The sequence below is a fragment of the Uranotaenia lowii genome, chromosome 2 (genome assembly GCF_029784155.1).
Source record: "Uranotaenia lowii strain MFRU-FL chromosome 2, ASM2978415v1, whole genome shotgun sequence".
Taxonomy (NCBI): Eukaryota; Metazoa; Arthropoda; class Insecta; order Diptera; family Culicidae; genus Uranotaenia; species Uranotaenia lowii.
The window spans coordinates 399,413,859-399,436,446 of record NC_073692.1 but is presented as its reverse complement, the minus strand read 5'-3'; the positions used below and the strand labels follow the sequence as shown (position 1 = coordinate 399,436,446).

At 35.0% G+C, this 22,588-nt stretch overlaps 1 protein-coding gene across 4 annotated transcripts in view; it reads left to right on the top strand.

The window, feature by feature from the left end:
• LOC129744289 (putative uncharacterized protein DDB_G0291608) overlaps nt 1-18,041 on the top strand; it is a 438,626-nt gene extending 420,585 nt beyond the window's left edge. For 3 of the 4 annotated variants that reach the window (XM_055736743.1, XM_055736742.1, XM_055736744.1), the window contains 4 exons: nt 9,389-9,508; nt 11,330-11,615; nt 11,676-12,745; nt 12,802-15,971. In XM_055736743.1, the coding sequence (XP_055592718.1) occupies nt 9,389-9,508; nt 11,330-11,615; nt 11,676-12,745; nt 12,802-13,728 (2,403 nt within the window). In that variant the 3' untranslated portion in view covers nt 13,729-15,971. Of the gene's footprint in view, nt 1-9,388; nt 9,509-11,329; nt 11,616-11,675; nt 12,746-12,801 lie in introns of all 4 variants that reach the window. The other variant, XM_055736745.1, reaches the window with a different exon arrangement.
• The last annotated feature ends 4,547 nt before the right edge of the window (nt 18,042-22,588 follow it).

Below are 22,588 nucleotides of genomic sequence, written 5' to 3'. Positions count from 1 at the left end.
TAGAAGATTTCCTCCAAATACTTAAAAAATAACCGCCCATTTTCCGAAGTTTCCAAGTTCACCGTTCTCCTTATAAAAATGTGATAGACAAATTTAAAACAAAACCACAGAATGGAATTGTTTACAAAAAAAAATGATGTTTACAAGCTTTTGATATAAAACAAATTTTGTTTTTAAAGAACCTGTGTTATATCATAAATAAAATTGATATTTCATACCTCAACCTCAACTCAATCCAACTCTTTTCAAATTTTCCAGTTTCTCGATTTGACAAGTGTATTGAATAAATCAATAAACAGAATGAATACGGATTTGATTCTATTATAATCATTGCATCTTTTCAGGTCAAAATTTTGATAAAAAGCGTTCTTCTGAGAGATTCGTCAGTACCAAACCGGTTCTAGTTGAATTCTACTACCCAAATGTAAATTTGGTCCAGTTTTGCATTATTCATGTACATAAATACAGAACACACTGCCAATTTATAAACATTTGGATTTGGTTTGATTTTCATAAATACACCCTTTTTCTGTTTTAGCTAAGCAAAAAAAAATAACAAATTGGAAAAATTTACACAAAAAAACTTTCTATATTTTACATAATATACTAATGTTTTTAAATATCGCTGGATGAACGAAGTTGTTGAAATAGAATTTAAGTAACAAATGGATGAAGTTGTTGTAAAAGTATGTATAATTTTAGCAGTGATGTTGATGTAATTCGGTGATTTTTGTAACGATTTTTAAACGACTTTGAGACAATCTTACTTCTTTCTAAGGCTATCCAAGCTACTCAAAATTAATAGTCCAGTTGAATGTTTTTCATACCAATGAAATGTAGTCCCCAAACCCCATACGGAAAATATCGAAAAATGTGTGATGGAATTTACAGATAATGTGTCAAGTAACGTAAAATTTTGATTATTTTAAAATTGTAATTAAAACTGTTTTTTTATTAAGGGGGGGGGGGGTAGGGTCTAACACTTTCAAAAAATCGATTTTTTTTTATTTTCTTATTGTAAAACATTTCAAGAATGTTGTGTCAAATTTTCAAGTCAATTGAAGCAAAACTGTAAAAATTATAGGCCTTCATCTCCTCCTATCTAATACTGCAAGAAAGCAAGAGCAGAAACTTCAAACGCGTTTTTTCTCGAAAGCACATTTTTAAAGTCCGTGGACATCGTCATTTGAAAACTACTTATCCGATTCTTTTCAAATTTGGAACATATTTTCTACATATAAAATACCAGACCCCAACGTTTTTCTTTTTTTTTTACTTTGGGGAGATTTTACAGATGAAAAATGGCGGATTTTTTCGTGAAAAATCGTAGTTTTTCTTCAAACAGACACAAAAATTTCATAAAATTATTTTTAAGTTAAATAAAAACGTTGGGGCCCAGAAAAACATCAATTAAAAATATTTTGCTCTGATTTTTTGACTTCAGATGATTCTGTGCTGAGATACAGTGTCCACCGCAAATCCTGTTTTCTAAAAGGCATCCTCGAAAGTGCGCCGTCGCCGGCTCATTTTTCAATATTTTTCTACGAAAAAATTACTAAATGTTCTTTTAACAATGCTTTGTATAATGCAAAAAATTTGAATACATTTGTTTAAACGATAGCTAAAAAAAAATTCGTGAAAATGTTGTTTTTTATTACCCGTTAGACCCTACTCCCCCTTTAAACAATTTGGACGGTTCATTGATTGAAAAGTACGGGTTTCACAACACGGTTTTACATTTTTGTTCATGATCTGAAAACATTTAATAAAAGTATATCCTTTTGTGCAACGTATAGATTCTAGTTTCAGCTTTTTTGGACACTAAGTGAATTTTTTTTAATCTTTCTCTAGCTGATATATAGGGTAAATGATCTTGAGCGGAACTAGTCAAAATCTGATCTTGAGCGGAACCATTTACTTTTCCTAAAATCTAGGAAATGATTGTTTATTAATCTAACCAATTTGTTGAAAAGACACTTTTTCAAGATCTTTTCATACAAGTATTGTCATTTTTGCTAAAATTTATTAACTGAAATAATGTTATTAGAAGATTTAAAAACATACGCATTACTGCTGCAATTTTCATCAATCTACGCTGACTTTGAACGTCAATTTATGTCACATTTGACCGTTGTGAACTGATTCTCAATGGATAAAATGGTAGAAAAACTCATAAAAAAGCATTATTCGGGTTTTTGTAACAAGTTTTTCATCAGAATATCAATTTATAGCATAGTTTTTAAAAGTAAAATATGATCTTAAGTGGAACCATCTTTGATCTTGAGCGGAACTACTAGCTTCCGAAATAAACCGCTAGGTGCGCTGCCTTATGCCTAATGTCTCACACGCAGTTTTTTACCCCTGAATGTATGGAGCAACTTTGTATATTTCTTATTATATCAGCTTTAGGGAAAAAAGATGTAAAATTAAGTTCGAATAGAACAAAAACTAATTAATTGGTGTCACAGTTGCAGCGTACTAAACTAGGCACACAAAAAGTTTAATTTTTGAGGTACAAGAAATGTGTTTTTGAATCTTTCTTTCAGAGAGACGACGAGAAGGAGGAGAAAGGCTTTCATACATTTTTTGGCATAGTTCGAGAACTAATGGAGCCAATAAAGTTTAGTCATTATTTCAGAATAAGAACAATCTTCATTGTCATTACTATTCGTACTTCATGAAGTAGCTTTCTTTTAAAGAGATTGTTTTAGATGTTCACATTCCAGTTGAAAACGATAAACTATCAAATAAACAAAAATTCAAATTGTTTTTTACACACATTCCTTCAGTTTTATAGAGTGTTGCAAAGCACACCGGGTTAGCTATTTTATAATACTCCACGATTCATTTGGTGGCCTGGTATTGGAAACTTATCCGATTCCCTTGTGTTTGACTTTACACTTGAGCTCGAACTGGGAATCGGTTTGAGAAATAATTGTTTTATCAATTGAGCTAAATAATTAATGTTTCCATAAATTTTGAATGTAAATAAATATTAACGTGATTCATAAAAAACTGGAGTTTATTATAAACTTTATTCTATGAATAAGTTGCTTAGAGCAAGGTTGCCGAAATCAAAGTAAAATCTGTTATTTCACAGAGTTTTGAGGAAATTTTTTATCACAGCATCTGTTTCACAAAACACGATATTTTGATATTTTTACAGATTTCACAGATTTTTTAAAATTTCGAATGGATTTCCATAATTATATTTTTTTGGTCAATATAAAATTAAGGTTTCTTACTTTGAATTAGAAAAGTATGAAAAAATTTTCAACGTTAACTGATTTTTCGCAACTAAAATATAAAAGAAAAAGTATGAAAAGATTTTCAACGTAAACTTCCCAACTAAAATATGAAAATGGCAAAATTTATCATTCATTTCCAATAAAATTAAAGGAATTAAGGGATTAGGGAATAAAAAAAATCAGACTTTTTCTCAAAAACGTTGATTTAGAGCAATGTACAGTTTTTTTTTGCCAAATCTGTATTTTAAGGCATTTTCTTTTGTATTACTAACTTTGTCGTTACCTTTAAAAGTTGTTCGGGGCAAATATACTAACGAATTTAATTTGTTTAGATAAAAAAAACTAAAACTTGAGTTTAGAGAATCGATTATTTCAAAATAGGATACAGTGAATCAAAGTGAAAATTGGACTTTTTTAAGCAAGAAATACATTTGAACGGATATTTCGAGAACGGCTTTGGAACGCTAAGTTTCATTTTTTAACGTAAAAACATTAATTTTTGAACTTTAAAATCTTCAAAGATGAAATTTAATTGAAGTTTTCACAGTTACACAAGTATTAGGAATAAGAACTATTAAAGATGTTGACAGAAGAAAATGGTTCCGCTCAAGATCATATTTTAGTTCCGCTCAAGATCAGCGTGGTTCCGCTCAAGATCAGAATTCTTACTTCAGTAAAAAAGCTCTAGAATTATTAGGTTTTACTCTAAAATATTCCAAAAATCATCATTAGAAAGCAGAAACCAAGATCTATCCGCTGATCTGAAAAATTTTTTGTTCGAATATAACCCATAGCCATACCGCTTGATCAAATGTTCCGAGTTGCGTCGAATTGAGCCAATTGGTTCCGCTCAAGATCATTTACCCTAGTATTTCCTGAGACAGATTGTGGTAGGGTAACTTTTTGTTTTTGTTTTGAAAAATGTATCCACCGACTGGTCTCCATTTTGATCTTTGATGATAAGCACTGTTCAATGCTTTTTTTTTTTTGAAAACTTCTTTAGTTAAAATCATTAACATACCTTCATGTCTAAACTTGTTATGAATTTACAATTATTTAAATAATGAATTCATACTCTCTTCACCAAGGTGCACTTGCAAAACCAGCAATTGCATTGCCAATTTTATTTCTTTACTATCTAATCATTGAACCTGCGTAATGTTGTTGTTATGTTTACCCTACCACGATATGCCGAGAAAATGTAAACATGAGAAATCAGCGGTTCGCTTGACAAGTGGGGAAATGCCTTATACAGTGTTTTTTCCAAAGCATGTTTTTTCGGATTTTTTTTCTTAGGCTTTGAATAACGGAATACTGAAGTATTGAAATGTTGTAGGAACTTCTAAGGAGTAAGTAGTTGGTTCAAATTGGTTGAAGATTTTGAAATAGTTAGTGCTGTGCAATCCATCAAATCTAATGCAACTGGTTTTGATAATATCCCGATTAAACTGATACTCATTTTACTTCCCAAAATACTCCCTATTTTGAAACATTTATTCAATTCGATAATACTTTCTTCCAAGTACCCTACAGAGTGGAAAAAATCTAAAATAATTCCATTACCTAAAAAACATAACTGCGATACAATCTTCAATTTACGACCCATAAGTATACTATGTTCATTATCTAAAGTTTTTGAGAAGATTTTGAAAGAACAAATATCACTGCACATTAATCATAATACACTTTTACATGATTTTCAATCTGGTTTTCGCAAAAAACATAGTACAGAAACTGCTCTGATAAAGGTTCATGATGACATTGCCAAATGCATTGATAAAAAAGGGATCGCTGTACTGTTATTGATAGACTTTTCCAAAGCCTTCGATCGCGTGTCCCATGCAAAGCTGTATAACAAGTTAGTTTCGTATTTTTCTTTCAGTTTATCTGCCGCAGATCTAATTAAATCATATTTGGTAGATCGTCAACAAGCAGTTTATTATCAGAATAATCTTTCAGAATTTGAAAGTATTAAATCAGGTGTTCCACAAGGCTCCGTACTCGGCCCTATTCTGTTTTCTCTGTTCATAAACGATCTTCAATGCGTCCTCACTCATTGTTGTATTCATATGTTTGCCGATGATGTGCAACTATACTATTGCCACTACGGCAAATACAATCGATCTGACTTGTCCTTTAAAATAAATCAAGATCTTCTAAGTTTGCATCAGTGGTCTTTGAATAACTTACTTCCTATAAATGCGTCTAAAACTCAAGCCCTCCTGATTGACAAATCGAAACATTCTTTTATTCCTCCCGATTTAATTCTTAACAACGAATCCCTGATTTTTGTTGAAAAAGTAAATAACCTTGGTATTATTTTTGATAACAGTCTGAATTGGAGAATGCAAATAAAAAACCAGTGTTCTAAAATATATTGTACGCTTAAGCAATTGAACATAAATACTAGATTTTTGGACGTTCAATCTAAGTTAAAACTTTTCAAAACTTTCGTTTTACCCCACTTTACATATGGAGATTTTGTTCTAAGCAATGTGCCTGCATTTTTACTTGACAGACTGAAAGTGGCTTTGAATGCCTGCGTGAGATACGTTTTTAGGCTGTCTAGATTTTCAAGAGTAACTTATTTACAAAAACATCTTCTTGGCTGCTCTTTCGAAAAATTCTATCAATTTCGTTCTTGTATGGTCATGCACAACTTAATAACTACTGGTAAACCAATGTATTTGAAATCCCTTTTAATACCACTACGAAGCTCGCGTTCTTCCAGTATTAAAATTCCAATCCACAATTCTTTTTACTATAATAGTTCATTTGTTGTTCGAGGTATCGTTAACTGGAATCAGCTACCGAACGTGATTAAAAACATAACTCAAAGAAGAGGATTCAGGGAGAGTTTATTGGCAAAACTAAACGATACAAATTAGGACACATGTAGATTAGTAGGCACATTTTCAGAAACAGTAATAGAATAATCATCAAACAAAATATCATACAAAATGTAACAAATCAAAAGATTTTCAATCTTAAGTTGCATAAATATACAAATAAATAAATAAATAAATAAATAAGTAGTAACTTTACAACTAGTTTATGCTTCTGATGACGATGAAACAGATGACTCGTGGAATTAATGTGTTCATTATTTTTCACAATGTGGTTTCTTCTATTTATTTTTTTTTTGTTTAATATTTTAAGAACTTCGTAATAAAATTAAAAAAATTTCATGAGACTCTTCTGAAAAACAAATTTGTACTCTAAAAGCGGTTCATTAGACGCATCTTATGAAAATTATAATATGAACCTGCCTGTGATCATTCACATTTAAGCCCGGTTTACAGTTCAAGTGAAAAAAAACGTAAAAAAATTTCTTTTATCAATAACTTTAAAACGCGACACAACTAGCACCTACGGCTATAGGATCGGATATGGGGGGTGTTGGGGCTTAATCTTCCACATGAGGGTCCAAAAAATGTCAAGCATAATGTTCTTCTCTGAACTCTAAATTTTAAATTATTAATCAAATTATGATGAACGACAAAAGGGAATCAAGAGTAACAATCTCGACTCAGAACCTAGGCCAAAACCTCAAAATCTTATCCCGTGTCCATAATTTTGCTACAGATTTTCAAAAATTTTTTAATTCCGATGTTCTGATTCCAGTTTTTTAAATCTTGATTTGATGCCTGTGGCTGATTTGTGGATTATTATTCTTGATATTCGGTTCGGTCCATCCTTGGACGAAATCCTGATTCGAATCTTGGTTTTGCATTTAAAACTAAAACTTAATTCATGTTCCTTGTTCAAAACTCATCATTCCGGAATATTAAAACCAGTGTATAAAATAACAAACCATTTTCAAGATTTGGATCTGAAATTTGTACTCTTAATTCTTAAGCAGAATTGGAACTCAAAAGAGTTCCATAATGATGATACAGAAATGGAATATCAAAGTTTTATCATTCGGAATTTTCATTCAGATTCACTAGTTGAATTGCGAATAAAAATTTGAAGATAAAATTCAAATGGAATATTTTAGATTCAAAATTCAAATACGTGATTTCTGGTTAAGGATTCTGCCTGTTCTGATCATAATTATTGGCATTTTTTTAAATTTAGATTCAGAAACCGGTTTCAAATAAGACATTGAAAAATCAAGTATTTTTTTTTCCCCACAGGATTTTAATAATGAAATATATATTTGATAATAATTCAAGCGCTGATGTGGTCTAGCGGATAGGCTAGCGCGAGTCTGGTTTCATTGGAGATTTGTCGAACCTAGAAATCTAAGAATGCATGTGAGCACACACTTAGGCAGAAACTACGGTGAATACGTGCACCCATGGTGGATAACCAACATACATAACTACTCCTAGCTAGACTCACAAATATATTATTGATAATAATTCATTGTCAATTAAATAACTTGTACTTAGTTTTCAGGTTCAGGAAAATTCAGCTGTAAATATATTTTATTGGTTTGTTGTAGATACTTCGAAAACAAAAATTTAAACTAAAATCTGGATGTATAGAGTTTACAAAAGTAAAATGTAAATCTGATTTAAACCCCAAACATTTTTTTTTTTTTCAAATGAAGCTTTCAAGATCCCTTATTTATTTTTTAAAGCCATCCATTAGTAATGGTTGAAAGGTGAAATAACAGTGGGTCTTGTTCCTTCTTGTTCTAAAAATGATTTTATTTCGATTGCTCCGGTTTTCACCGAGAAAATTTCATCCTGGTGGGGGAATCGCAATAAAAACAGGTTTTGAGAAACTAGTTTGGCTTGAATTTCATCTTTCAACCATTCCCCATCGATTCAACTATGTTACAAAACGAAATAAGATTTTTTACGTTCATTTTACCGGGAAGGATAAATGGGCTTTAGCAGACGATTTTCATTGGTCCGCTCTAAAAAAAACACTGACGTTTTGCATGCAAGAAGTGAATCATTGAATAAATAAGATAATATCCTTATCAAAACTTTCAATGTTAGCAGCGACTAACAATCTGGACAGACTTCTACTAATCATCTATTCTCACATTGCGGAACAAATACAAGATATCCCCTTTCAGGCTTGACACGCGTGCACTTCACTTCACAACTCAATTTATAACGAAACTTTTTTCTACATAATAGTGTACAACACTTTCGATAACTCAAAGATGTAAAATATGTGGATTTTGGTTCTGAGATCGAGACTGCCAAATTTTGGTGTTATCGGGCTGAGATTTTTTGGGGTCCTTAATGTGTTAATAACATTAACAGCTTTTTCTCTGTCAATTTGAATGGTCTAAGAAAACAAATGGTTCAAAATATTTGAATTCGATTTTAAATTTTCCTTAAACTTTTAAAACAAATCATCATTCAAACAAAAAAAATTAAAAAAAAAACCAGTGAGAAAATAGCAAACCACAAAATCCAATCGATTATTGCCGTCCGTCGTCTCGAGTATCGATTTACACCATTGAATGATTGTATGTAGCTGGAACAGACCCTGAAGTAAGAGAATCAATGAAGTAATGAATGAATGAAAAGGTGGAACCCCAGGCAGGTACAGGCCAAAGTTCCACGCTACTCGTATTTTAGATTTCGCCGGGTTATTCTGGCTTCCGATACACAACGATCCAAATCGATGGGAAAAGAACATGATCTGTGCAGGCTGTGGTCTCCGGCGGAGATAAACAAAAACTGAAAGAGATCGGTCTTAGCCAGTCAGTGGCTACCGATGATGGCAGACCACATGCGAGAGGAAGCACGTGGTACCGCATTTCAGGTGTTGCTATTGAATGAATGAACTGAACAGGTGAACGAAGTGATGAATTGGGATCAATGGGAAAATCACAGCCGGACTGATTTCCTTGACCAATTACAGGCGTTACGTGGAGGAAATCGACACCTTCCACATTCTAGGGTTTTTTTTTTTTGCAAAGTCCATTTGGCCCAACTAACCACAAAGAAGGAAATTCATTCACTGAAATAAATCAGGTGCTCTACCGTTCGATTGGGCAAGGTAGAAAATGCATTCGTTATGCTTTGGAAATCTGAACTCATTGCATTCAGTTCGGTTTGAGGGGAGAAAATTCCAACTAAATTGTATCTACTTACATACCAACTAACGGAAACAATTGACGAAAACCAGTGGTGTTAAATTTCTGTCTTTCTTTTTTATCTTTGCAGATGAAACGCAGAGCAAGAATGAAGGTTCTCAAAATCCTGCAATCATTCTCGCAGGGAACGTTCGTGGCACTTGTATTGCTGCCGCTGTTCTTCTGCTATGGATACAGCCGAGAGCCTGGGGTAAGTTATTGTGTTGCAACGAAAATGACAAAAATTGACAAAATTGTCAAAATTGACAAAACTGACAAAATTGACAAAATTGACAAAAATGACAAAAATGACAAAAATGACAAAAATGACAAAAATCACAAAAATGACAAAAATTGACAAAAATGACAAATATGATAAAAATGACAAATATGACAAAAATGACAAAAAATAACAATAATGACAAAAATGACAAAAATTGACAAAATTGACAAAATTGACAAAATTGACAAAATTGACAAAATTGACAAAATTGACAAAATTGACAAAATTGACAAAATTGACAAAATTGACAAAATTGACAAAATTGACAAAATTGACAAAATTGACAAAATTGACAAAATTGACAAAATTGACAAAATTGATAAAATTGACGAAATTGACAAAATTGACAAAATTGACAAAATTGACAAAATTGACAAAATTGACAAAATTGACAAAAATGATAAAAATGACAAAAATGACAAAAATGACAAAAATGACAACAATGACAAAAATGACAAAAATGACAAAAATGACGAAAATGACAAAAATGACAAAAATGACAAAAATGACCAAAAATGACAAAAATGACAAAATTGACAAAATGACAAAATTGACAAAATTGATAAAATTGACGAAATTGACAAAAATGACAAAATTCACAAAATTGACAAAATTGACAAAATTGACAAAATTGACAAAATTGACAAAAATGACAAAATTGACAAAAATGACAAAAATGACAAAAATGACAAAAATGACAAAAATGACAAAAATGACAAAAATGACAAAAATGACAAAAATGACAAAAATGACAAAAATGACAAAAATGACAAAAATGACAAAAATGACAAAAAAGACAAAAATGACAAAAATGACAAAAATGACAAAAAATAACAATAATGATAAAAATGACAAAAATTGACAAAAATTGACAAAATTGACAAAAATTGACAAAAATGACAAAATTGACAAAATTGACAAAATTGACAAAATTGACAAAATTGACAAAATTGACAAAATTGACAAAATTGACAAAATTGACAAAATTGACAAAATTGATAAAATTGACAAAATTGACAAAATTGACAAAATTGACAAAATTGACAAAATTGACAAAATTGACAAAATTGACAAAAATGACAAAAATGACAAAAATGATAAAAATGACAAAAATAACAAAAATGACAAAAATGACAAAAATGACAAAAATGACAAAAATGACAAAAATGACAAAAATGACAAAAATGACAAAAATGACAAAAATGACAAAAATGACAAAAATGACAAAAATGACAAAAATGACAAAAATGACAAAATGACAAAAATGACAAAAATGACAAAAATGACAAAAATGACAAAAATGACAAAAATGACAAAAATGACAAAAATGACAAAAATGACAAAAATGACAAAAATGACAAAAATGACAAAAATGACAAAAATGACAAAAATGACAAAAATGACAAAAATGAAAAAAATGACAAAAATGGCAAAAATGACAAAGTGACAGAAATGGTAAAAATGATAAATATTTCAAAAAATGAAATGATTATTTTGATAAAACTTGCTCAAAATATTCGTTGAAGACCGCAAAAATAAATAGTTAAATCAACTCAATTCAGATTATTTGCTTGATTTTGCAAAATCCGGTATATCCCTGGCATTTTTAAAAGAAATCCGGACAACCGGGCCGGACCGGACTTTTCACAAACTTTGTATCAAATATCCGGACAAGACTGGGTATTCTAAATGTAATAAAACTACCAAAGATTATTACCACATTCAGATGATTTCCTCTCCTTCTCGCAGTACCTGGACTTCGATAACCTACCGGAAACGAACTTCACCTGTGCCGGAAAAGTCATCGGGGGCTACTACGCGGACATGGAAGCATCCTGTCAAATGTTCCACGTGTGCACCATCGGCCAGGGAGACGAACCGATGGACATCAAATTTTTGTGCCTCAATGGGACCGTTTTCGATCAGGAAACACGAGTCTGCGAGCGGGTGGACGAAGTCGATTGTTCCAAGTCCGAACGCTTCTACTATCTGAATCTGGAGCTGTACGGAAACACCGTTATCCCAGCACCGGAGGGTAAGAATGTTTGGATAATGAGAAAAGAATTTTAACTCATGAACGTGTTATTATTTTTAGAAAACAGTTCCGAGGAAGGAGGTGCACGCAGTCCTGCTACGTCATCGACGACATCAACGACTACCACCACGACTACCAGGAAACCTCCAACGACTACACCTTCGCGTAGATTCATATTTAACAATAACAAGGGAAGTCCAATTGTGTCCTCAACGACGTTAACAACGCCGACCCATTCTTATTCAACCACCACTTCCAAGGGCACGGAAGAGGAAGAAGAATACGAGTACGAAGATGAGGCGGAATATGGCGAAAAGGAAGACGCTTCTGGCGCTTCTGGCCCAGCAGCTCCGACGATTGATGAAGACGGTAACTTTTCACCGCAGCAATTCACTCTGCAACAGCAGAACCAACGCGGACAAAGCAAACCCGAAGAGACGGGACAGAAAGGTTCCAAACCTGCCGTTTCCTTCCAGCAGCAACATTTCCAAAATGGTGGCACTCTGGCTGTGACCAACTCGCATGTGACCGTCACTACTCATACCACTAGCACTAATGTTAATAATAGTAGCAATAGTAACAATACTAGCAACCTGAAGAAAAATGCTCAACAACCTCTAACGCAGAAAGAGAAACATGCTGTTGAACAGCAAAGACTACAACAGGAACAAGCACTGATACAGCAACAGATGATTGCGAAACAGCACGAAGAGTTGCAGAAAAAGCAACAAGCAGCCGCTGTTCAGCAACAGCAAAAAGCCATTCAACAGCAACAGAAACAAGTCCTGCAACATGAAACTGAGATCAAGAATCATCAAGCGCTTCTGCTACTGCATCAACAGAAGATAACTCGTCAGCAGCAGAAGCAGCAACCTACGACTGCCAAACCAGCTGTGGAACCGCCTTACAATCCTTATGTCACTATCAACCCTCAGATCCAACAACAGCAACAGCAACAACAACAACAACAACAACCAAAGAGAATTCCTCTGCTGCAACAAGCTCTCCCTAGCGTTTCTCAGCTGGCTCCATTCCGTCTCAGGGCTCAAGGATTCAAGTTACCATCACAGCAGCAGCAAGAAGAGCAAAACGAACGATTCGAAGGCTACAGAAGACAGTCACCCCCACAGGTAAGCTAATCCACTGCCCAGAAGATATCCCAGATGGTTACCGAAGTTCATTCTAGGTCTCCTTGCACCTTCCTTTTGAACAGCTTCGCAACCAGAAAGACATCTCGCTTCAGTTTGACCCGGAGGTAGAAGACCTTACGCAAATACCGCAGCACAAAGAGCTCAAACGATCAGATCCGCCATTTCACAGCTCAATCCATGGTAACGCGACCCCGCCCCCAACACCATCAACTGCCAGAATTACGTCGAACGTCCAGAAATCATCAGCCACCCAATCTACGGCAGCTACGGCTGCTACCCCAAGTCTTCAGGACGAAACGGTAGAGTACGAATACGAAGACTACAGCGGTGAAGTGGGAGAAGCCGAAGTTGCCAGCAACCCTAGTTTAGTAGATAGTGTTAGGTCTAATACCAATAGTGAAATTGTAGTTACGAATAAGCGCTCCGGCGAGGATCAGCTGGGCAACACTCAAACTATCGGCCCCAGTGCTGCCAGCCAGCCGGGCAGCAGTAGCAGTAGTAGTTTAAGTTCCAAAAGCAAACCCAACACAAGTAGATTCATTATCAACAACGAGAATCACAAAAGCACTTCGACGGGTTCGTTCAGTCGAGGCCGCGATGGTCGGCTTCTGTACGATAGCAGAACCGTAGTGACGCCACGGGTTAGCTACCATCCCCAGCAGCAGCACCAGTCGAAGGTTATCGTCACGACCAGTACCTCGATCCGGGACAATCAGGGTCGGACGATCAACTATTCGATTAGCGAGGGCGGCAGCAAACCTACGACACCGACTTCGGTCGTGCTAGTCACTGCTAAGTCAGCAAAGGCTGGCCGCACCTACGACGAGTACAAGGAGGACGACGTTTTGACCGATCCGTTCTTCCTGGACGTGCCCAAGGTAGGTGGCGCAGGTCGACGGAAACGACGGGCTGTCGCGATACAGAGGAAACGAAAGAAGCGGTTTATGCCACAGTTTAAGTGAACTCCGGTCGTGTGAACGCCTCGGTTTGAGTAGAACGCAAAACAATCATCTCGCCCCTCCCAAACAAAAAACCGGAAGATTGCGGATTAGGGCTGGAGAGGTGTTTGGGAATAGAACTGGTTGATGCGTCTTCAACAAAGTTGTTTAAACCGTTTTTCAACCTTTACTTCTAAGGCTATTTGAAGCAAATATTAAGATTTACGGGCGCAAACTTTAATGAGAGTTGGCGTTGGTTAGCTTTTTAACCCTTAACTGCATGAGCTACAATTTTGTTGACTTCTTGCTAAAAGATTTATTCCAAAAAAAACTATTTTTTCAATAGTTTAAATTTTTGAATAATGTCAAAAACTAGAAAAAAAATTAACTTTTTTTTGTGGTTTATTCTCTAATCGCTTGTTGATTTTTAGATACAGTTAAAAAGCTTGAAATAAATAACAGTACTGAATAAAGCTTCAAAATGTAAAAAAAAACTTCATGATCATATGTATATTTGCATGTATGCAGTGGAGGTAAAGTTGCCTTTTTTATAATTATTTATATACGGGATTTTCATCCGCTTGGATAATTCATCCCTATTGCAAAATCTAAACTTTTTTTTCCCGTCGTATTTTATGCAAGAAAAAAAGTTGGAACTTCTGCCCAAGCTATCCTGTCAAATGCACAGTCATATGTTTTATTTACTAGGGATTTTTTAAATAAATAATTTGTTTGTCTACTAAAGATGTTCCTCTGCACTCTGCTTCACACAGCAGAGTCACAAATCAATGGGTAGCTGTTTTTTTAGCATAAAGATGACATGTTACGTTTAAAAAAAATGCAAGTTGTCCTCAGTGGTTTCCAAACTTTTATCACTGACCCCTCAATGCGATTTTTGAGAAAAAAAATTTGTTAACATATTTTTCCCTGTAAAGGAATAGAGAGAACTTATTGTATATGTAGTTGAAATCCGGTGATTGGTAACCTTGCCAACCAGCGACAATTAAAAAAAAATCATCTAACAACTCGGCAATCGGCAACCCTTTCTTTTGTTTGGTTCCGACACTTGGAAGATGTTTGATAGATGTCTGGTCAAAATGAATCGTTGTCAGTGATGTCGCCGTTGCTGATGTCGACGAAAACTCTGGGTTGGGGACAATATAAGATTTATTCCAGATTAAATTCAGCAACTTTCGGTTGCTTTTACAGAAAATTCTTCGAGCACTCGTTAAACAACATTCTTTTATTTTATTTTAGATTCCAGTAAGAATATTTAAAGAAAAAATTGTTATGTCCGATTATTATCGTCTTGACTTCAAAATGACTTCTTTCGAAATCCAAATAAAACTAACTACAGTGAGCGAAACAAGAATAAAACCACTAAGTGTTTTGCTTGTTAAAAAAATAAATGATTGATATTCGTCAATATTTTCTTCCAAAATTTGTTTTAAATTGTCCAACGGATAAATCAAGCATAAGTTTACTTTTTTTGGATGAAGCAATTGGCATTGAGGACCAAAAATATCAACAAATTGTGCGAAATAAGAATAGTACCGCTTATTTTTTTTTTTCAAAAATCAATAATATTTCCAAATTTTTTTTTGTGGAAAAATTAATAATGTTTGAAAATTCAACTGAATTTATAGGCGTTTTTCAGTAATCCAAAAGAAGGGTTTTTAAGAAGGAAGCACGAAGGAATTTGACAATTGAGCTTTTATCTCCAATGCTCTCAAGGAAAAAAATAGCTTGAATCAGAGGAAAGAATGCTTAAAACGAGATTCTCTAACAATTAGATGTTGGTCACACGATACACAGAGAAATGGTATAGCATTGCCAGGCCCATGCAGTTCTATTCAACCAATGTGGAGCAAATCTCTCTGATTTAAGCTTTTTTCCTCAGATTTAAGCTTTTTCTCAGATTTAAGCTTTCATCTCCAATGCTCTCAAGGTAAAAAAAGCTTAAATCTGAGGAAAAAAAATGCTTATGAACGAGATTCACTCACACTTAGCAAATAGATGTTGGTCACACGATACATAGAGAAATCGTGTTGCATTCAGATCCCGGCAACATTACACGATTTGTCTATGTATCGTGTGACCAACATCTTTTAATAATTTCTTGGTGAATCTCGTTTTTAAGCTTTTTTTTCTTCAGAATTAAGCTTTTTTTGCCTCGAGAGCATAGGAGATGAAAGCTCAAATCTGAGAAAAAAGCTTAAATCTGAGGAAAAAACTTAAATCTGAGAGATGTGCTTCACACGGATTGTGTAACGTTGCCGGGATCTGGCTGCAATGCTATAAAATCCGTGTGAAGCACATCTCTCAGATTTAAGCTGTTTTTGTTAGATTTATGCTTTTTTCTCAGTTTTTTTCCTATGCTCTCGAAGCAAAAAAAACTTAAATCTGAGGGAAAAAAAGCTTAAATCTGAAAAAAAGCTTAAATCTGACAAAAAAAAGCTTAAATCTGGCAAAAAAAAAGTTTAAATCTGAGAGATGCGCTCCACACAAACCCCTGCAATGATACAGTATTTTTCTATGTATCGTGTGACCTACATCTTTTTGCTAAGTGTTAGTGAATCTCGTTTTTAAGCTTTTTTTCTTCAGATTTAAGTTTTTTTGCCTTGAGAGTATAGGAGACGAAAGCTTAAATCTGAGAAAAGCGTGAGAGCGTGTTTTTATCAGGCCCCTGCAACGTAGGCCCCTGCAACGCAGGCCCCTGCAACGATACAGGATTTGTCTATGTATCGTGTGACCAACATCTTTTAAATATGTGCTCGTGAATCTCGTTTTTAAGCTTTTTTTCCCTCAGATTTAAGCTTTTTTTTTTGCCTTTTGAGCATAGGAGATGAAATCTCAAATCAGAGAAAAAAAGCTTAAATCTAAGGAAAAAAGCTTAAATCTGAGAGATGTGCTCCACACGGATTGTATAACGTTGCCGCGATCTGTATAGCATTGCCAGGTAGGCCCCTGCACAGATCCCGGCAACGATATACAATCCGTGGGGAGCACATCTCTCAAACTTAAGCTTTTTTCCTCAGATTTAAGCTTTTTTTCTCTGATTTGAGCTTTCATCTCCAATGCTCTCAATGCAAAAAAAGCTTAACTCTGAGGGAAAAAAGCTTAAAAACGAGATTCACCAACACTTAGTTAAAAGATGTTGGTCACACGATACATAGACAAATCTTGTATCGTTGTCGGGATCTGAGAGCAAAGGCGTTACAATTTATGGGAGCTTTTCATCAACATGCCCTCTAGCCTAAAATTTCAACACCTACCAGGCTTTCCTCTATTGGCGCACGAATGCCACCTTTCTTTCATACTCTTTAAAAAAAATTCGCCGAACATGCCATCTAAAATTTCGAATCATAAAATATATGGCGATTAAAATCTTACAGCAAACTCCCAATTTTGACAATAATTATGCCCATATTTTTTCCAGTGCATATCGTCAAGGAAACGCCCAAATTGCTTCTTTTAAAAATCGTAACGACAAAAATTTTGAGATTTTAGTGATTTTAGTAAGCGTATCACCAGTTAGTTCTATTCCCAGCACCCGAGTAACCATAGAATTAATGTAGGACAAAGAAATACACAATATCTGTCAATATTATTTCCTATTTGTAAATATATGTTTGTTTCATTACGCAAATCAATGTTCAAACCAGGCAGACATACACTCACACACAGAACATGGTGAACAAATACTCAAAACTAATTCGTAAGTCAGATATCTACCTATATTAAATGCGAATGTTTATCGAAAACTATTCTTCCGGATGAATGTTTGCTGCTGCGATGCAGAAAGTTTGTACATTATGCTGTATAGAGCTGTAAATTCGACTATGAAACCGGACCATAAAAGAGTCCAATTTTATCATAATTTGTGTGTAGCCGATAGGCTGGTTTTAACTTTTTTGTTTACGTTTCTAATATAGCTAATTTAACTTGTACCATTACCATGTGTATCCTGATTTACTGTAATTATAGATGTTATCCTTTGGTTAAGTACTGTACAGAATAAAAGTTACGTTGTACTATAGGGTAGTCGGATAACGTGGAAGTTTCACATCCAACAAAATGGGGATGTGCTTCACTTGAATTATCCAGGTAATTTGTCAAATGTGGTCACCCACAGAAGAAATAATCGCTTATGAACAAGTTATGGACACGTTGGAGTCGGTTGAAAATTGAAGGATGATACACTTTGTAGATTCGGGTTTTTTGACAAAACACACAAATCGACGAGCTCGTTACAATCATCCATTATCATTAAGTCAATTCGATTCAGGAACTTCAAACAAACAAAAAACAGCACCAGAGCAAATAAATGCTAGGAAAATGCCAATCTCTAAATTTGTACATATTGAGGGGTTATTTTCATTACTCAATGATGACATTTTCCCTTTACTGCTACCCTATTCAGTTTGAAGGAATAAAATACTCTTAGAACTTGATTAAAATTTAAAATAAAGTTCGTAAACAGATTTGATATCAAAATCAAAGACACATTCAAGACGTAAGTTCCTCATGGTAAAATTTGAATTTTAGATTGTCAAAGTCAATTTCTAGGTTTTAATGCAAAAACTCTGATATCAATTTTTTGTTTTTTTTCTAAAACCTTTCAATAATATTTAAAATACACACTGCCCTCGGAATTTTAAAATCACTTGATTGCATGAATGCAAATCTGAAAAAGTTGTGCAAATAATCATGATCTGAATTAAGTTCAGAGTGAAAATCGGCTGAATCCATTGATTTTAATTTTGATTAGCAAGTTTAAATTGTCGCATTGAAGATTATTTTAGACACTCACATAGCTGCATTGCCTATGAGAAAGCGAAATAAACTTTAAGGAATTTCTAGATTTTTTGTTGGTTTGATAATGTATTATAGCGACTATAAATTAAAAGTTCATTGATCTCTTAGTTAACTTAATTTTTTCGAGCATAGGGGAGATGGGGGCATAATGGCCACCTTAAGGAAAACGGTTATTTAACCGTAGAAAATAGCTATAATATGGAGGTTACATTATTGTTTCGTGTTCAGACACTTGAAAAGCCTATTCCCTAACGGGCTGAAACGTGAAAAACCAAACCAAAAAATCAGAACAAGATGTGCGTTTTTGGCGGGGAATCTAGCAGCGAATTCAATTCGATGAAGGTAAGTCGTAGATTCATCAAACAAAGCAATAACAAAATAATCTAGGTCTGTTTGTAGAATACAAACAATTCACGCACGCTCATACATTAAGTGCTTTGTTCGGAGGATGATGCTACTAGCCGTATAATGTAACAATAAAAAATCGATCATGAATTGTGAATGGAAAAAAATCACCTCGAACAGAAATCTAACTCTAGTCTTTTGATTACCTCTCCGACACCTTACCAATAGGCTAAATTGTCGGATGAAAACTAGTCAAGGTGTGGCGCTATAAATCAATTTTAATTCGCTGCTAGATTCTACGGCAGAAAATGCTCATTATGCCTCGATAATATGGTGCTCTATATGCCTCTAGTCAACAAATGAGGCCCTTGGAGCCAAAGGGGTATAAGTGCATAGCTTGTAATGTAAAGAATCGTTTCGCATCATTAACTCAAATTCGACCATTTTGTCACTTATACCCCTTTGGCTTTGAGAGCCTCAAATTTAAGTAAAAACGTGTTTTAAAATTGATAAAAGTGAAAAATCTATTTATTTTTTTTATTTACATAGTATTCCGTCTTACGACATAACTTGACGAACATAATTCCTAAAATTCACTCGGTTCATAGCAACCGTTCTCCAATTTCTCGGGCACCCCACGTTCGCCAGATCACGCTCCACTTGGTCTAACCACCTCGCTCGTTGCGCCCCCGCTCGTCTTGTTCCTACCGGATTCGTAGCGAAAACCTGTTTTGCAGGACAGTCGTTCGGCATTCTCGCAACATGTCCCGCCCAGCGTATCCGGCCAGCCTTCACCACCTTCTGGATACTGGGTTCGCCGTAGAGGCGCGCGAGCTCGTGGTTCATCCTTCGCCTCCACACTCCGTTCTCCTGTACGCCGCCAAAGATGGTTCTTAACACTCGTCGCTCGAATACTCCGAGTGTACGCAGGTCCTCCTCGAGCAATATCCATGTCTCGTGCCCGTAGAGAACAACCGGTCTAATGAGCGTCATATACAGGTTACACTTCGTGCGAGGGCTAAGTCTTCTCGACCGCAGTTGCTTGTGGAGTCCATAGTAGGCACGACTTCCGCTGATAATTCGCCTCCGGATCTCACGGCTGGTGTCATTGTCTGCGGTCACCAGTGAGCCGAGATAGACAAAGTCTTCGACTATCTCTAGCTCGTCGTCGTCGATCGTGACCTTGTTATTACTGGACAAGCGGGTTCGGTCGGTCTCGGATCCGCAGGCCAGCATGTACTTCGTCTTGGACGTATTAATCATCAACCCAAAAGTGAAAAATCAAAAAATTTTTGATGGTAAAAATTGAGAAACAACGTGTACATCATGTTGCAGTGCGTACATTATAGATCAAGGTTATTTTAAGATCATAAGAGCTTATTTCGTGGTGCTCAAAAATTATAATATTTTCGTAACTTGAGAACCAAGCTAGTTTTTTTTAAATATCTCTGTAAAGATGATAAGGAGATTCCTTTTTTGTGAAAAATTAATACTATAGGAAGTACGAAACAAATCCTCATGAAAATTTATTTAAGAAAATACGCACTTTTGTAGAAAAGCGTAGTTCTCATTATGCCTCGGGTGCTCGTTATGCCCTCATCTCCCCTATGCAATGCTCTTAGGAATGTTATCACTAAGTCTTCCATTTCTGCGTCATTGCACAACATATTTCTTAGAGATTTAGGTAGTCAGTCTTGTTATTATATCGTCATATTGACGACAATTCAGTTTAGGACAAGTTCCACACAGAGGTGCCGATTTGTAAAAATCAGGATTTTTTAGGACACCGCAAATTTTGATTAAATTACATAAATAAAGGCAAAATACAGGTACTGTAAACGCCTTAATTTATGCACTGCGGCGAACAGAATCTTGGCTGGCCTGCAGTTTATATAGAAAACACCATGTCAATATCATCTGAACGGAACATTATTATCGGTTTAATTATTTTTGTATAGATTTGTCTGATATCCTTATAATTTAGTTATAAAATCATCCTGCAGGACAATTCAGCACATTAAATGAAAAAAATTCAAATTAAGTAAATAAATTGTTTAAAGTTAGGCTAATACAATATAATATTATGAAAACTCGGATTATGAGTTCAGACTCAGATTTCAATTCAGAATCCAGATTCAGAATTAAAACTTCAGACTCAGAATTCAGATTCAGAGCTTATTATTTCATTATTCAAATCGATTTCTTTAATCACATGTAGTTTGGAAAAAATATTTATCATTTACATGAAAAGAAAAAGCTTAGCTGATGCCTTTTTATTAATGCTTTGAAACATGTCATATAATACTAATTGCTTAACCACAGGTTTTGGTAACGATCATCAACATCAATGCGCCTGTTGTTAGGCAAATCAAAACTAGTAAAGATCTGGGAAGTGCATCATATCTACTTGTGACTCACAAGTTGTGAGGAAACATGCAGATTTTCAAAAACTGTTTTTTATAAGTACTAGAATTAACTGACTTGTCACTTGATTTTATCAGACTCAAATATTATGTATCAAAATTCGATTAACACAAAATGTAACTGTTTTTACCTTGCAATGTTCTAATCATAGCTAGTATTGATCTAACACGCTTTTACAATGATCGATAATCCACTCTTTATGGGACACAATGCAAACTTACAATTCAAGCTTTATAGATTTTTCAAATCATTTTTATAAAAAATAAACTTTTTTGCATAGTAACAGGCGAACAAAAGGTCACGGAATCATAATATTGAATTTAGATACAATGTCAATTTGTATAGAAGATTTTTATTTCAGATTCAGAATTGTTTGTCAATTCAAAAATTCGAATTTAGATTTTAGACTCAAAGTTTCATTAAACATTAATGTGGAGATCATAGCAAAAAATGCTAATATAATGACCGTAACAACTATTTTAAACTTGTGTTGCATAGCTTTCTGGATAAAATAAACGCCTGAATCGCGGCAACTTCATGGCTGAAAAGTCCGATTAAAATTCATTTCTGAAGGGGCCAGAAAGCTTCTCCCGCGCTGCCAACGGAACGAAAATTAAGCCTTTTCAATGTAAATATTTGCGCCAACTGTCAAATCCGAACTGTCAGCGCTGTCAAAAGGCCTGTTCGTTTGTTGTTGCTGCTGCTGTTGTTGCTTCTCCCCAGCACAGCCAAGAGCCCTGTTTGCTGAACGATTCAGTTGCAGCGCAGCGAAGGCGAGATTTTCATTTTATTTTTCTCTCGCTGCTCCAGTCTGGCTGGCCTTTTGCCTCGTCGTCGTCGTCGTCGCGTATTTCTACAATACCATTCGTAGTGAGTCTGGCTGGCCAGCAGACTTGTGGATTCGGTTCGAGTCGAAAAAAGAAGTGCTGAAGTTCCCGTTTCGATAGTTTGGCAATCATTTTTCTGACAAGTGAAAATTCTGTGCCAGTGGCAAAATTCGCGTGTGTTGCTTTTATTCTGCGGACTGGCCTAATTAGATTACACCTTTTTTGTTGGTTTCGGTGCAGCCCTTCCGAACAGGTTTCTGCCAACCAGAAGGTAGAGAGAAGAGTGTTGGCCTTCGGTGTGGCCACCCAGAGGGAGTAATCTTGAGAAGCTGGTTGATTTCCGGGAACCCTGCAGCGTTTTGCCTTGGAAACCTTGGGGGCCGTTCCGCCTCCTCCTCCTCCTCCGCTCGCTGCTGGTGCTGGAATCTTCGAAGAAGACGACGACATCGACGACGTAGAGGAGGAAACGG